This window comes from Crocodylus porosus, unplaced genomic scaffold (assembly GCF_001723895.1).
Source record: "Crocodylus porosus isolate Cpor-Errol unplaced genomic scaffold, CroPor_comp1, whole genome shotgun sequence".
Taxonomy (NCBI): domain Eukaryota; kingdom Metazoa; phylum Chordata; order Crocodylia; family Crocodylidae; genus Crocodylus; species Crocodylus porosus.
Genome location: NW_017728886.1, coordinates 127,424,028 through 127,437,451, shown reverse-complemented (window position 1 = coordinate 127,437,451; position 13,424 = coordinate 127,424,028). Strand labels below are relative to the sequence as shown.

General features: G+C 41.3%; 1 protein-coding gene across 5 annotated transcripts in view; it reads left to right on the top strand.

Moving 5' to 3' along the window:
- DNAH5 (dynein axonemal heavy chain 5) overlaps positions 1-13,424 on the top strand; it is a 294,998-nt gene that overhangs the window by 215,484 nt on the left and 66,090 nt on the right. For all 5 annotated transcript variants that reach the window (XM_019541679.1, XM_019541689.1, XM_019541661.1 and 2 more), the window contains 6 exons: positions 1,660-1,774; positions 2,044-2,220; positions 5,838-6,041; positions 7,524-7,703; positions 9,434-9,571; positions 10,074-10,209. In XM_019541679.1, coding sequence (XP_019397224.1) covers positions 1,660-1,774; positions 2,044-2,220; positions 5,838-6,041; positions 7,524-7,703; positions 9,434-9,571; positions 10,074-10,209 — 950 coding nt within the window. The remainder of the gene's footprint in view (positions 1-1,659; positions 1,775-2,043; positions 2,221-5,837; positions 6,042-7,523; positions 7,704-9,433; positions 9,572-10,073; positions 10,210-13,424) is intronic.

Below are 13,424 nucleotides of genomic sequence, written 5' to 3'. Positions count from 1 at the left end.
TTGATAAAACAGGGGTGACTGTCATAGAATCATAGAGAAGTAGATTTGGAAGGTACCTCCAGAGGTAATCTAGTTAAACCCCCTTCCTGAGGCAGGATCATCTGTAGCCAAACCATCCTAACAAATCAGAAATATCAACACAAATAAGAAAGATGGTTAAGTAGTCCGTGTGTAGGCAAATGTGTACAACATGAGCCTAATCTACATCCCACAGTTTGCTGACTTCCAATAGTAACTGATAGAAATGATGTTGCAGCTCCAGCAGATGCTGCAGAATGAACAGTGCCAGGATTGATGCACACAGTAGCTGATGCATGAAATACAAAATGATGTATGAAGCAGATCCATTTTGTAAAGAAAGCACTGTAACTGGCAAAGATCTGAGTTCTGTACTGAGGAAGGAAAGGCAGAAGTCATTCTAGAAGCTGAAGTGGAGCATAAATATTTTCTGCAACAGTAAGAAAATAGGGACAACTATACAAAAGGTTTTTTGTCAGTCATACAAGAAAGACAGATTGCCAGTACAATACAACCTGGTTGTCTATCAACGCCTAGAATATGATGGAGCATTAACCCAAGCTACCAATTCAGGAATGACAAGATGGGAAAGTTAATAATTCTGGGGCACAATACACAATACCTAAACTAGGTGGAAGAATCAGCTCCCTTAGGGAAGACAAAGCTCCTGGTCTTGAAATTTGCACTGAACACCTAAAGCGGTTTCAGCCAATGATAGTCCCCTGTGTTCTCCCAAATGTTAGGCATATATTAAGTCAGTAGCAAATTGCCTGTCAAAATGATGGGGGGGAGGGGTAGGGAGTGGGTAGGATGGAGCCCCAGGCTTCCCCTGTCTGGGCCCACTCCTCCTTTCCCCCTGCTGCTTGAGGTCTGGGTCTGCTCCCCCCTTCCCCAACGCAGTGGCAGGGGGAAGGGAGGTGTGGGCCTGGGCCTGATGTGGGAGAGGACTGGGGCTCAGAGTGGCAAGAAGCCAAGCTGCTGCGGGGGGGAGCAGTGGGCCTGGGCCAACCTGGTGGTGGCAGGGGGACAGGAAGAGCTGGCTTGGGGCTGATGCGGGAGAGCAGGGGTGGGGGAGGAGTCTTGCTCCTCCCCTCCCCCTCCAGCTGCTGTGTTGGGCTGGGCTGGGCCGGGCCAGGCCTGCTGTCCCCCTCCCCTACCCCCTGCCATGGCAGGCTGGCTTTCCCTTCAGCTCAGGCTTGCTCCCCCCCACCCCCTATATCGGGCCTGGGCCCAGTCCTTCCCTGGCCCCACCATCACTGCCACAGCATGCCTGCTCCTCCCCTTCCACATTGAGCCCACTTGGGGATAGAGGAGTGGGGTGGGGGTGAGACAAAGGAGGAGTGGGGGGAGGAGACCCACTCCTTCCCTCCACCAGCCCCTGCCATGTCTCTGTCTGGCTAGGCCAGCTGTTTCCTTCCCCCCCACCATGGTAAGTTGGCTTTTCCATGGAGGCTTCTGAAAACAATGGAAAGGCATGTAACTTGATCGTTTGGATGACATATTTTATACCAGCTTTATTTCTGACACAATCTTTTGAACTAGTTTATTCATCCTGTAACTAGAATTAAATAAAAAAAAAATAGAAATACACATAAGGGAAAGAACTGTATGCTCTTGTTTTTTTTTATTTTTAAAATATAGAATGAATATAGGCCTGGAGAAATTGAAGGAGGCATCTGAATCTGTGGCTGCATTAAGCCAAGAACTGGAGATTAAAGAAAAGGAGCTTCAGGTTGCTAACGAAAAAGCTGACATGGTAAGTACAGACTTGTATAGTTGCTATGCTCTTTCATCTTTTTGCTTTTCTTGTTGACGGAATAATCAAGGAAAAAGGAGGTCTGAAAGAAGTATTTGTAATTGCATAATAATGATAATGAAAATGAAGGCAATCTCATTTGAATATCCTGATAGACCATGGACATGAAATAAGACCATGACTTTTACCTTTTAGAAATGAATATACAACAGCAGTTTTTTTTCCCAGCAATATATTGTCTTTAAGTTTGAATTTATTTTCTTTCTTAGGTTTTGAAAGAAGTCACTGTGAAAGCACAAGCTGCTGAAAAGGTGAAAGCAGAAGTACAGAAAGTGAAAGATAAAGCCCAGACTATTGTTGACAGCATCTCTGCAGATAAAGCCATTGCTGAAGAAAAACTAGAGGCTGCAAAACCTGCCTTAGAAGAGGCAGAGGCAGCTTTACAGGTCTGTATTAAAAAGCCTACACTACGCAGGATAATAGCTTTCAGAAGATGGGTTTACCTTCAGTTTTCTAGTAAGGTGGTGCGTGGGCCAGATAACAACTGGCAAAAAAAAATCTTTTTTCATGAACATCAAACTAAATAGGCTCATGGTAAAGCCCACCAGAGAAGAAAGGCTTCAAACACTACTGCACTGTATGTGAAACACATGCTGAGTTACTACCAAGCAAGGAGTGCAGATTAACTGTTGATCATTAACCATTATGCTACTAATTAAACATTATGCTCACCAAAATGAGAACATCCATTGGGCTGTCCAAAGCTATCTTTTTTTTTTTTTTTTCCATTTGTCCTAATTTTTTCCTGTTACTGGTACTGCACTTGAATCTCCTGATAATTCTTCTTACTTCTGGTGGTTTTCTCTCATTTCCAGTGCACAGAACCACCAGAGCATTAGGTTATCTGTCTCCATATTCAAATGCTATTGAACCTGACTTTTTTGTTGTCAGGGCAAGGTGGCACCTTTTTGCTGTGAAATTTTTAGATTGATAATGAGCTCATTTCTGTATTCTGCACACAACCTTACATTACAGTATGTAAAGAGTTAAGTACTCATTTTACTTTTCCTGATATTTCACTATATTGTTTGATGTGTATTTCCACTTTTATCAAATCTGATAAATGTGAAGTACATAGAGCATTCTGGGGGGAGGAGGAAGAATCAGAAGCTATCAGCAGTGGGCACTGAAATGAATTACATTTCCCATTTATACCATTTAAACATATGAAATGTCAAGAATTGCGTGGTTGAGGATATAGTGATATCAGAAAAATTTAAAAGTTTGACTCATCAAAAAAATTTGTAATTTCAAATGGTCTTAAATTCTTGAGAAATCCTCCATCAAATACCTTTTATGAGTTCCTTCTCTCAATATACCCCTGCTTCAACTTTTCTGTTGAAGGGAAGAGATCTGTTATTCTTTTTCAGTCCAGAGTTCCTTTTAAAAACTGACCAGATAAGACTTAGGGCAGGCATGAACCCAAGTTAAACAATAGTCTGCTTGTAGCTCTTGAAGATGAGAATAAGTCTGATACTTCTGTAGGAAAACCTACAGTTGGTGGCAAGGTGTCTGGTGCTTCAAATAACAGTCGAGCTAAATACCAACCTTGAAGGGGGTCAGGTATTTTCTTTCAGTTCTAAAGAGTCTTAAATGTTTATGTACTGACTCTGCCTGACCTCGTATAGGCACTCTCGGGCGGCCTTCGAGTGTTCACTCGGCTCCTGCCAAGAGGTATGTCCCCAGGACCTAGGTGTTAGGTTGTGTTCCACCCCGAGGGAAACCCTGACACACTCCTGCCATGACTTTGGTCTTCGCTTCTTCAGTGGTGATTCTCGCAGGCTGGGTACTACCTGCCGAAGTTGTTCTTGGGGCTCCACCTCCCCTACACCCCAGCCATGCACCAGCCCTCAAGACTGCTGGATGGTGGACTGTTGCCTGTCCCCTGTGATGTCCTCATCTGCATTTTTTTTACCGCCTTGTCCATCCCTGGATGGTTTGCCTGTCCTGGGTGACTGTGGGGCTTGCGATCGTCTCCACCTGTGGGCCCGAACTTCCTCTGAGGCTCCTGCAAATCCCACCTCAGTCTGTTTTTGTGTCCCTGAACCCATGAAGGATCTTTCCTTGGTCACAACTCTGAGTGCCTTTCAAAATAAAGTGAACAAAGAAAAGAAATAACGAAAGGATTGGGGTGCAGGTCTCTGCTTGGCCCCACTCACGGGTCTGACGTCTGTGGTCCTTCCAATCCCTTGACGTTGTCCCTTTTTCCCTCAGCTGTTCCACCAAGCAGGGTGTTGGGTACTCCTAATGCAGCTGAGACCCCTCCAGAGTATCTCTATCCTGCCCCTCTCAGGGCTGCTGCTCTTTCTGAGATGCCGCCCAGGGAGCAACTCAACCCTTGGGTATCTCTACTGCCTCTCTCTGCCATTTCTCCGCTGCTGGCTTTTGAATCTGCCGGGTGGTGGTTTTCCTTGATGTCATCTGCTGGTTCTGCCCCAAGCCAGCAATAAAAGTGGTTGACGAACCACGCTGGTGGTCCTTCTCAGCGTGGCTGTCTTTCCCCTGTGGGTGGTAAGTATGCCCTCTTTTCAGGGCTCTCTTCTTCTTTTCCTGGATGAATCACCCCGCTTTGGGTCCTGCTGTAGGAGGCTGTTCTGGTGCCTCCATTTTTGTTTCCCTGGGACATGTACTTCCTTTTGTTGTAATGATTTCGATTTGTGGAGATGAGCAGCAATATAGGGAGTGAGTGAAATGGTAAGGATGCACAGACAAAAAGTACAAGTCATGAACCTGTACTAAGATCCAGATACAAAGTACAGCAGAATGCAAAACAAAACAGGGAATCGGATGATATGTGAAAAACATTTGTGGGCTGTATAATCATTTAAACTATCATCAATATTTAGGGTATTGCATTAATGTCTTAAAGGAATAAATAAACAGTTATTATTACTGTGGCTTTACCTGTATTTTGTCCCTTGTTTTATTCTGTTTTAATACATTTTAAAATCAAATAATCTGAAACAATTTTTTAAGAATGAAAACATTCCTTCTGATTGTATAACATATGAATGACAACTCACATTGTCAGCTGACTATTAATATTTTTGTGCTTAGTTGGCACATTTTAACATGTAAATTAAAACTATACTATACAAAAAGGTAGCAAATGAATGTAAGGTACAGATGACAAATTCTTATTACAGATTTGTTTGCTTAATGTGGGCCATCAACTATTTTCATCTTGAATTCTTCAAGTCACAAAAAAAGCTCAGTGATGATTCCTTAGTAGAAAAAAAGACTTAAAAAAAGAATCTGCCAAAAACATACAAAATGTTTCTCAGTCAACTTTTTTCCAATAAGAAAATATGTTTGGTTTGGTTGAGATTTTGCATAGTTTTATACAGTAGTAAATTTAATCGATAATAGTATGCAATTAGATGAGAATTACAAACTGTCTACCTTAGTTAGCAGTGCAGAAATGCATATATTTTAATACTTTCAACATTTAAAGGACACTTCACAGCTAAAAAACCTGTATTGGTTAGTCGATTCATTCTTAAATTCTCCAGGGCTGCTGTTGTTATTTGACAGCACTATTATGTCAAGTGAAGATGTACTGTGATCATAAATTATATTTTTAAAAGTAATAATATTAAATAGAGTAAAAATTTTCAAAGCACATGATAGGCCTTTTGTGTTCCATTGATAACAGCTTGTAATAAGGACAAACAGGAGCTATTTTTTATATAAACTATTTTTTTCTAAGAGCATTTTTTCTCAGAACTGGGCATATTCATATAAATAGCTTGTGGGAGCTACTGGGCAGAAGTTGCTTACCAGCTTGCAAGAGGCAACAGTACCAAACCTATCGGGATGTGTTCCTTGTGTGTGGTTGGCTTGAAGATGACTGTACAGTTAAAAATCTTACAGACAACAATCCTATGCTTGTAGAATGGACTAATACAATTGTCCGTCTGCCATCTTATAACAGTATTATCTATGAATTGACTTACTAACATGGCAAGGGGTATAACTCTGTTCCTTCCTCTCAATTTAACAGACAATAAAGCCTGCAGACATAGCCACTGTCCGTACGCTGGGTCGACCTCCACACCTCATCATGCGTATCATGGACTGCGTGCTACTGCTGTTCCACAGGAAAGTGAACAGTGTGAAAGTGGACCAAGAGAAAAACTGTACTATCCCATCTTGGCAGGAATCCCTGAAACTTATGACAGCAGGAAACTTCTTACAGAATCTGCAGGTAGAGAAGTACTTTATTTAGTAAACACACCACAAAAATTGTATTAGAGAAAGCAGGTCATGGATTTGATCTTAATTACAAGCTTACCACTAAGAAACATGGGCATAGTCCCACAGTTGTTACTCAGGTAAGAACCCTGACAGTAAATCAAAAGTGGTTTCCTCTAAGGCCACAATTGCAAGATGAGATTCATAGTTTAAAAACTGGATAGCTGCTTTGTCACATTTGCCATTTAGAAGCCCTTTGTACTGTAACATAGCTATCTTCCTTTTTAAGATAGCTATGTAATGGCTATTACCTGGAGCATATTATATCAGTTAACTTCTGTATGGAATTTTCTTTACTTGTGAGTGTGGGTGTACATCAGAAAACATTAAATCTGCCTTATGGCGAGTTTGTATGACAGGATTTTATAAGAAGTTGGATTAACTTCTTTTGTATTTTTGCTATTGCTAGTTCTGCTGCTGACTTCTAAATGATTTGATATATTTTTCTTTGATTTATTTGAGAGATATATTTATTAGTATTTATTAATTGTATTTATTTATGAATATTTGAGTGTCCGTGACTGGAATGCCACTTTTAACCTAAGTTGCAAATCTTTTTGTATAACTTAAAATTTTCCTTTTTCTTGAAGCCTATTTGTAACCCTTAGTGAAGCTGAGCTGTATTTTACTTGACAAGCAGGCTTATTTGTGGCAGACTTGGTTAGTTCTTAGAGTTCATGATATTACAACCACCATGTATTAGTGATGAGGGTTTTTTGACCTAGTGTTTATTATAGCACTTGAAGGAATGAGAACGTAGTAAGCTATTACGTGAACAGATTATATCTGCCATACTTCATGGGGAAATGTTCTTAGTACTGCTATCAACAGATGAAGAATAAAATTCAAAATCCTTTAGATGTAGAACAAAAAGATGAGGATGAAAAAGGTATCATAGGAGTGTAATGGGAGGTAGGTGTTAATGGGGAGGGAACTTTCTTTACAGGAGAGAAATGAAATGCAACAAAAGTTATGAGAGCAAGTTCCAATTGCAATTGCCCAGTCAGTGTATGGGCAAAAATAGTCTGATTTAAGAGTTGATTTTTCTAAGATTCCCTGTTCTGACATGTACAAAAGATTGTCATTTGTCTAGATCTAGAAGGGTTTCTTTTTGCCCTTTCTCTCATGAACCCATGTACAATGGATTATTCATTACTGGAAAGTTTTTAAAGATGGTACAAAACTTACATAAACTGTGAGCAGAATTCCAGCCTCTGAGCATTAATTACTAATTTGCAATAGTAAAGGTCACTAGTTAAGAAATATTGAGTCAATTTAAGATAAGCATGTTGTTGATAACTGTTACTGATTGATGCCTCAACAATATGTACAACAAAGGACCTCTGTATGAATGTCTTTAAAGTTTATTCCTAAGAATCTGGTGCATGTGTGGTGATACAGTGTGACTAAAGTATTACCTGCCTGATTTTTCTAGCAATTTCCAAAAGATACAATCAATGAAGAGGTAGTAGAGTTTTTAAACCCCTACTTTGAAATGACAGACTACAACATTGAAACTGCAAAACGAGTGTGTGGGAATGTGGCTGGCCTCTGCTCATGGACCAAAGCTATGGCAGCTTTTTTTGCTATCAACAAGGAAGTATTGCCCTTAAAAGTAAGTCTCTGTAGTTTTGGCTAGTGGGAGCTTGACGGGGAAAGACAAACATTGTAGCATGCTCCCTAGATTTGCTTATTACAAAAACAAGAAATCCATAAGCAGGCTTACCAATTGAAGTGTGGATTTTTAAACAGGTGGCATATGTGTAAGTCAATTCTTAAGTAGTAGAGCTTTTAATTACTGCTTTAAAATGTGTAGCTGAAATGAAGTTTGAGATCTTTTTCATTAAGAATTTATTGTCTAAAGAAGGGAAGAGTCTTGTTCAAGCTACCTGGTCTCTTTGTCTGTTTTGTCATGTTTTTTCAGTATGAAATAAAAAACCTGTTAAACAATATTTTAGTCTCTGAAACTGTCATGCTCTACAGAAGTGCTAGCCAGCCTTCTAGGCTGGAGTGCCACAGATTAAGCCCTGACCTTCCCTGAGTGCCATTCTGATTCATGCCTCTCAAAAGGAGCATCTGGGGCATTGGAATGGAGATTTGTCTGCCCCACACAGAAGTTTCCTGGTGCCACTTGTGGCATGCATGCCACAACTTGGCCACCCCTTGTCTAGAGAACTGAACCCTTGTGCATCTGTTGGGAGGGTAGAGATGGAATTAACCTTGGGGAAGCGTACCCTGTAGTGAAATGGGAAGATACCTGAACTATCTGGAAGACTTAGATTGGGAACTAAGCAGTTAAGTCATGGTAGCTTAGCATTTGGTACAGATTCATTTATCCTCCCAAGTATGAAAGAATACAGTGAAATTTATTGATGCGTGGTTTAATTTTCCAGGCTAGAAATTTTAAAATATATAAACCAGATCCTATTTGGTCTGAAACTATTGACTTAAATTTGAAATGTTAACAGCCATTTCTACATAGTCAGAGCATTTATTTGCCATTTACCTGTGCCATTTTTTTTACTACTCTGAAAGAACTGAAGTCTAAACTTTCAAAAGTAACATTAGTTGCTTATCAGTGAGTCTTGTAGTTGCAGACAGATTTTTTTTTGGTGCAAGAGTAAATTTAATCCTTTTTTGAATGGCTTGGCAGATGTTTCAAGAATTTATAAAACAGATTTTGAAAAATGGAGAAATCTGGAAATGTACAACATTTTTTGGGGGAGGATCCTTGTTTAGGGCTCATTAAACCACCAGTGTAAATGCAACTTGAGAGTAACTTTCTCTAACACAAGCTGGAGTGACACCTCAGAAAGAGTTTTACTACCTGTTGGCAACAGTGTTTTATACTCCATCATCCATGTAGTCTAAAATCACTATGCCAAGAAAAGCTAGGAACAAGTGGAGTAGAGTTAACTTGTAGCTTAAGACCATGGTGAATCTGTCTGAACCTTGTTTGCCTTTGTCCTTAGACCAACATGGCTACACCCTATACCCCTGCAGTTGCCCGACAGTTATTTTTCATATTAACTTATTGTGAAATATGCCTAATTTTAATGTGTTTGAATTCAGAAATGTTTTCCCACTGAGTTTTATTTGAGGTAATATTGAGGGATATGAATTTAATTCTTTACCCTGGCTTGTGAATTTACCGTATAATTATTGAGAATTGTAGCAGAATTTAGTCTGTCATAAAATTGAATGAATAGGCACGATGGATCCAATTACATGGAACATTTATTCATATCTAAATTCATTGGGTGGAAGCTACAACTGAGATGCCTTGCACAAAATGCTTTAAAAGGCTCAGTGAAAGTGTTTGTTTTGTATTTGTGTACTTTGTAGGCTAATTTGGCAGTTCAGGAGAATCGCCTTGCTACTGCCATGGTGGATCTGCAGAAAGCCCAAGCAGAGTTGGATGCCAAACAAGCTGAACTAGATATTGTGCAGGCAGAGTATGAAAAAGCCATGAGGGAAAAACAGGCTGAGTATTTGTTACAGAAAGAATATATGATTGCTTTACTGCCTTTGATATTGTTTGCACAAGACACCATGCATATTAAACTCCACTGAAATACATGATGTATGTAGCACAATGCTTTGGTCAGAAACCTGTATTTTCTTTGTATCTGAAATAAAAACAGTTTCAAGGAAGTCCTACTTGACACATTAGGCCTTAGGCTCTAGTGCCAGGTGTCAGGCATCAGTCATCTTTTACCACATTTTTAACCTACAAGACCAGAATGGAAATTGAAAACAAAAATAAAAATGTGCATCCAACTTTTAATAGATGAAGGACAAAATCCAGGACATTCTTAGGACATAGTGACAGAGTATTTCATTTGAACATTTTATATTGAGTGTTTTGTCCTTCTCAATGGATGCAGTATGTGTTAACTGTGGCATTTGTGAACAGTCTTCCCTCATTGGTTTAGATTTATGTGTTCACTTGTAAACAAATATTTCTGCATTTGGTTTCCTGTAGACTTTGATTGAAGATGCAGAACATTGCAGACATAAGATGCAAACAGCCTCCAGTCTTATAAGTGGTCTAGCAGGTGAAAAAGAGAGATGGACTGAACAGAGTAAAGAATTTGCTGCAGAAACCAAAAGGCTTGTGGGTATGTATATTTTATTTTACAGCAAACTGTGTTAAATTACTTAAACAATGTAGCATTAAGAGAGTATGTTGGATTGATGCTGAGCACATTCCTGCCTTGCACCTGTGTTCCTTGGGTAAGAACTTTACCTCATCTATATCTTATGCCAGATGCAGGCATTCAGTTTCTATTAGGAGAATCACTGTTTTATCAGTAGAAACCACAAGCATATGGACATTTAAGGTTTATTTTCCCAGTGCAAAAATGGCTTCTCCAGGAGAATATAATCCAGCAACAGCTAGGGTTAAATGGCTCCTGGCAGTTTCTCCCAGAAGACTGAACATCTATATATCTGAACATCAGTGGTGAAAGAACAGGTTAGGGGCTACTTACAAATCTGGATGGGGCCAAATGGGATGAACCCAAGGGTGCTGAGGGAGTTGGCTGATGTGACTGCAGAGCTATTGGCCATCATCTTTGAAAACTCATGGTGATCAAGAGAGGTTCTGGTTGACTGGAAAAGAGCAAACATAATGCCCATCTTTAAGAAAGGGAAGAAGGAGAATCCAGGGAACTACAGACCAATCAGCCTCACCTCAGTCCCTTGAAAAATCATGGAATAGATTCTTAGGAAATCCACTTCTAAGCACTTGGAGGAAAAAAAGGTGATTAAGAACAGTCAGCATGAATTTACCAGGGGAAAGTCATGCTTGACCAACCTGATTGTTTTCTATGATGAGATGACTGGCTCTGTGGATGCAGTGAGACCAGTGGATATGAAGTACCTTGATTTTAGCAAGGCTTTTGATATGGTCTCCCACAACATTCTCACAGGCAAACTAAGGAAGTATGGGCTGGATAAATGGACTGTAAGGTGGATAGAAAACTGGTTGAAGCATCAGGTTCAAAGGGTAGTAATCAATGGCTCAATATCTAGTTGGCAGCCAATATCAAGTGGAGTGCCCCACGTCTTGGTTCTGGGGCCGGTTTTGTTCAACGTCTTCATCAATGACTTGAAAGATGGCATAGAGTGCACCATTAGCAAGTTTGCAGGTGATGCCAAGCTGGTGTGTATAGTAGGTATACAGGAAGGTAGGGCTAGGATTCAGAATGACCTAGACAAATTGGAGAATTGGACCAATGGGAATCTCATTAGGTTCAACAAAGACAAAGTCTTCCACTTAAGGCAGAACAATCCCATGCACCAGTGCAGGCTGGGGGCTGACTGTCCCAGGAGCTCTGCAGAAAAGGACCTGGGGGTTACAGTGGACAATAAGCTGAATGTGAGCCAGCAGTGTGCCCTTGTTGCCAAGAAGGCTAATGGCATACTGGGCTGCATTGGTAGGTGTGTTGCCAGTAGGTCAAGGGAAACGATTATTCCACTCTATTCTGCATTGATGAGGCTACATCTGGAGTACTGTGTTCAGTTTTGGGCCCTCCCACTTCAGAAAGAATGTGGAGAGAGTCCAGCAGAGGTAAACAAAAATGGTGAGGGGTTGTGGGACGTGACTTCTGAGGGAACTGGGCTGATTTAGTCTAGAGAAGAGGAGACTGAGGGAAGATGTAATTGCAGCCTTCAACTACCTGAAGGGGGGTTCAAAAGAGGATGGAGCTAGACTGTTCTCAGTGGTGGCAGGTGACAAAACAAGGAGCAATGGTCTTGAGTTCCAGCAAGGGAAGTTTAGGTTAGATATTAGGAAGAATTTTCTCACTAGGAAGGTAGTAAAACACTGGGACAGGTTACCCAAGAGGTGGTGGAAGCTCCATCCGTGGAGGTTTTCAAAACCTGGCTAGACAAAGCTTTGACTGGGATGATCTAGTTGGGGCTGGTTCTGCTATGAGCAGGGGGTTGGGCTACCTGATCGTGTGAGATCCCTTCCAACCCCTAACTTTCTATGATTCTATACAGTTTCTCCTGGCTTGACTCCTCCAGGGGACAAGGAGGAGTGAAGCCAGGGAAAGGTTTCCTGCTTTCCTGAGACAAGGGTCACCTCAATCTTGAGAAGGTGTCGGGGGAGCTGCTTGTCCCCTTCCATAGACTTGGAGGTGAAGGGAGCAGAAGCCAGTGTTTCCTGACTTTCTCAAAACCTGGTTTCAGGAAGAGTCAGGGGGCTTTGTTAGTTCCCATCAGCTTTCTTTTGCTGCCCTATCTGAATGATGGGACAGTGATTTTTAAAAGCTAGTGGCTGGGAGCAGGGCTGCTTCCAGGTGCCAGCTTTGAAATTGCCTCCCCTCGACTCAGCAGGGTGATGGGCAGCAAGAGGAATCCTGGATCCAGGTTGGGGAAAGCCTTTGCATGTTGAGTTCTCAGCCCTTTTCCTGTGGGGGAGAACTGGGAGCGTTCCTACCATGAGAAAATGCCTACCTCCTGCCAGTCAGCTCGTTGGCAGGATAAGAGAGCATTGTTCCAGGGCAGGGACCCTGCCTGGCTGTCTGGCAGCTGCTGCTTTTCAGCAACTGCCATCTGAGAGCTTGCTCCATTCCCAGACAGGAGAAAGGGCAGGCTCCCTTAATAAATTAATTGGCTCCCTTAAAGGCAGGGATGACCCAGGGAGCAGCCCTCTAGTGGCCTCTGGCTGGAAAGCTTACGTATGAAGTTTTCGAAATATGGGGTTGAAGGAATGAGCGCATAATCCAGTTCCTGTGAAATTTTTCTTCCAGAAGACATTTTCTTCCAGTAGAAATGAACATACATATTCAGTTTTAGTTTCTTAGGGTGTCTGTAGATGACATGGGCATGAATGTAGAGCGCCTGAAAATTTTAACACGGCTTTTTTTTTTTTTGGTGTGGTGCATTTGTATTTGCACAACATGATGTTCATGTTGTAGAAACAGTGCTTTCAGTTGAGTTAAGCCTTGTGTGTCATTCCCCACAGACTTCAGTAGGGGGATTTAAATACCAATTTAACCACTGTAATGTCTTTCCTAATGTATTGCAGCAGGATATGCATGTAAATCAACCAGTTTCTCCAGTCCCCACCCCTGGACTCTTACTGGACAGTTCAGACTCTCACTGGGAGTCTCCCCTGGGCAGGTTCACTCCCAAATCCTTGTCACTTGCACCTGCCTATGCTTGGTCAGTCTAGTCTCTCTCCATCAGTACGTGATCCCAAAGACAAGCCCCATGAATCCTCCCCTCTGTTCCTTTCCCTTCCCATCCCACCATGTTACAAATATATGTTTTTTTTCTCTTACTTACTATAACTGGTATGACAACAATGTTCAAGGTTTAGAGT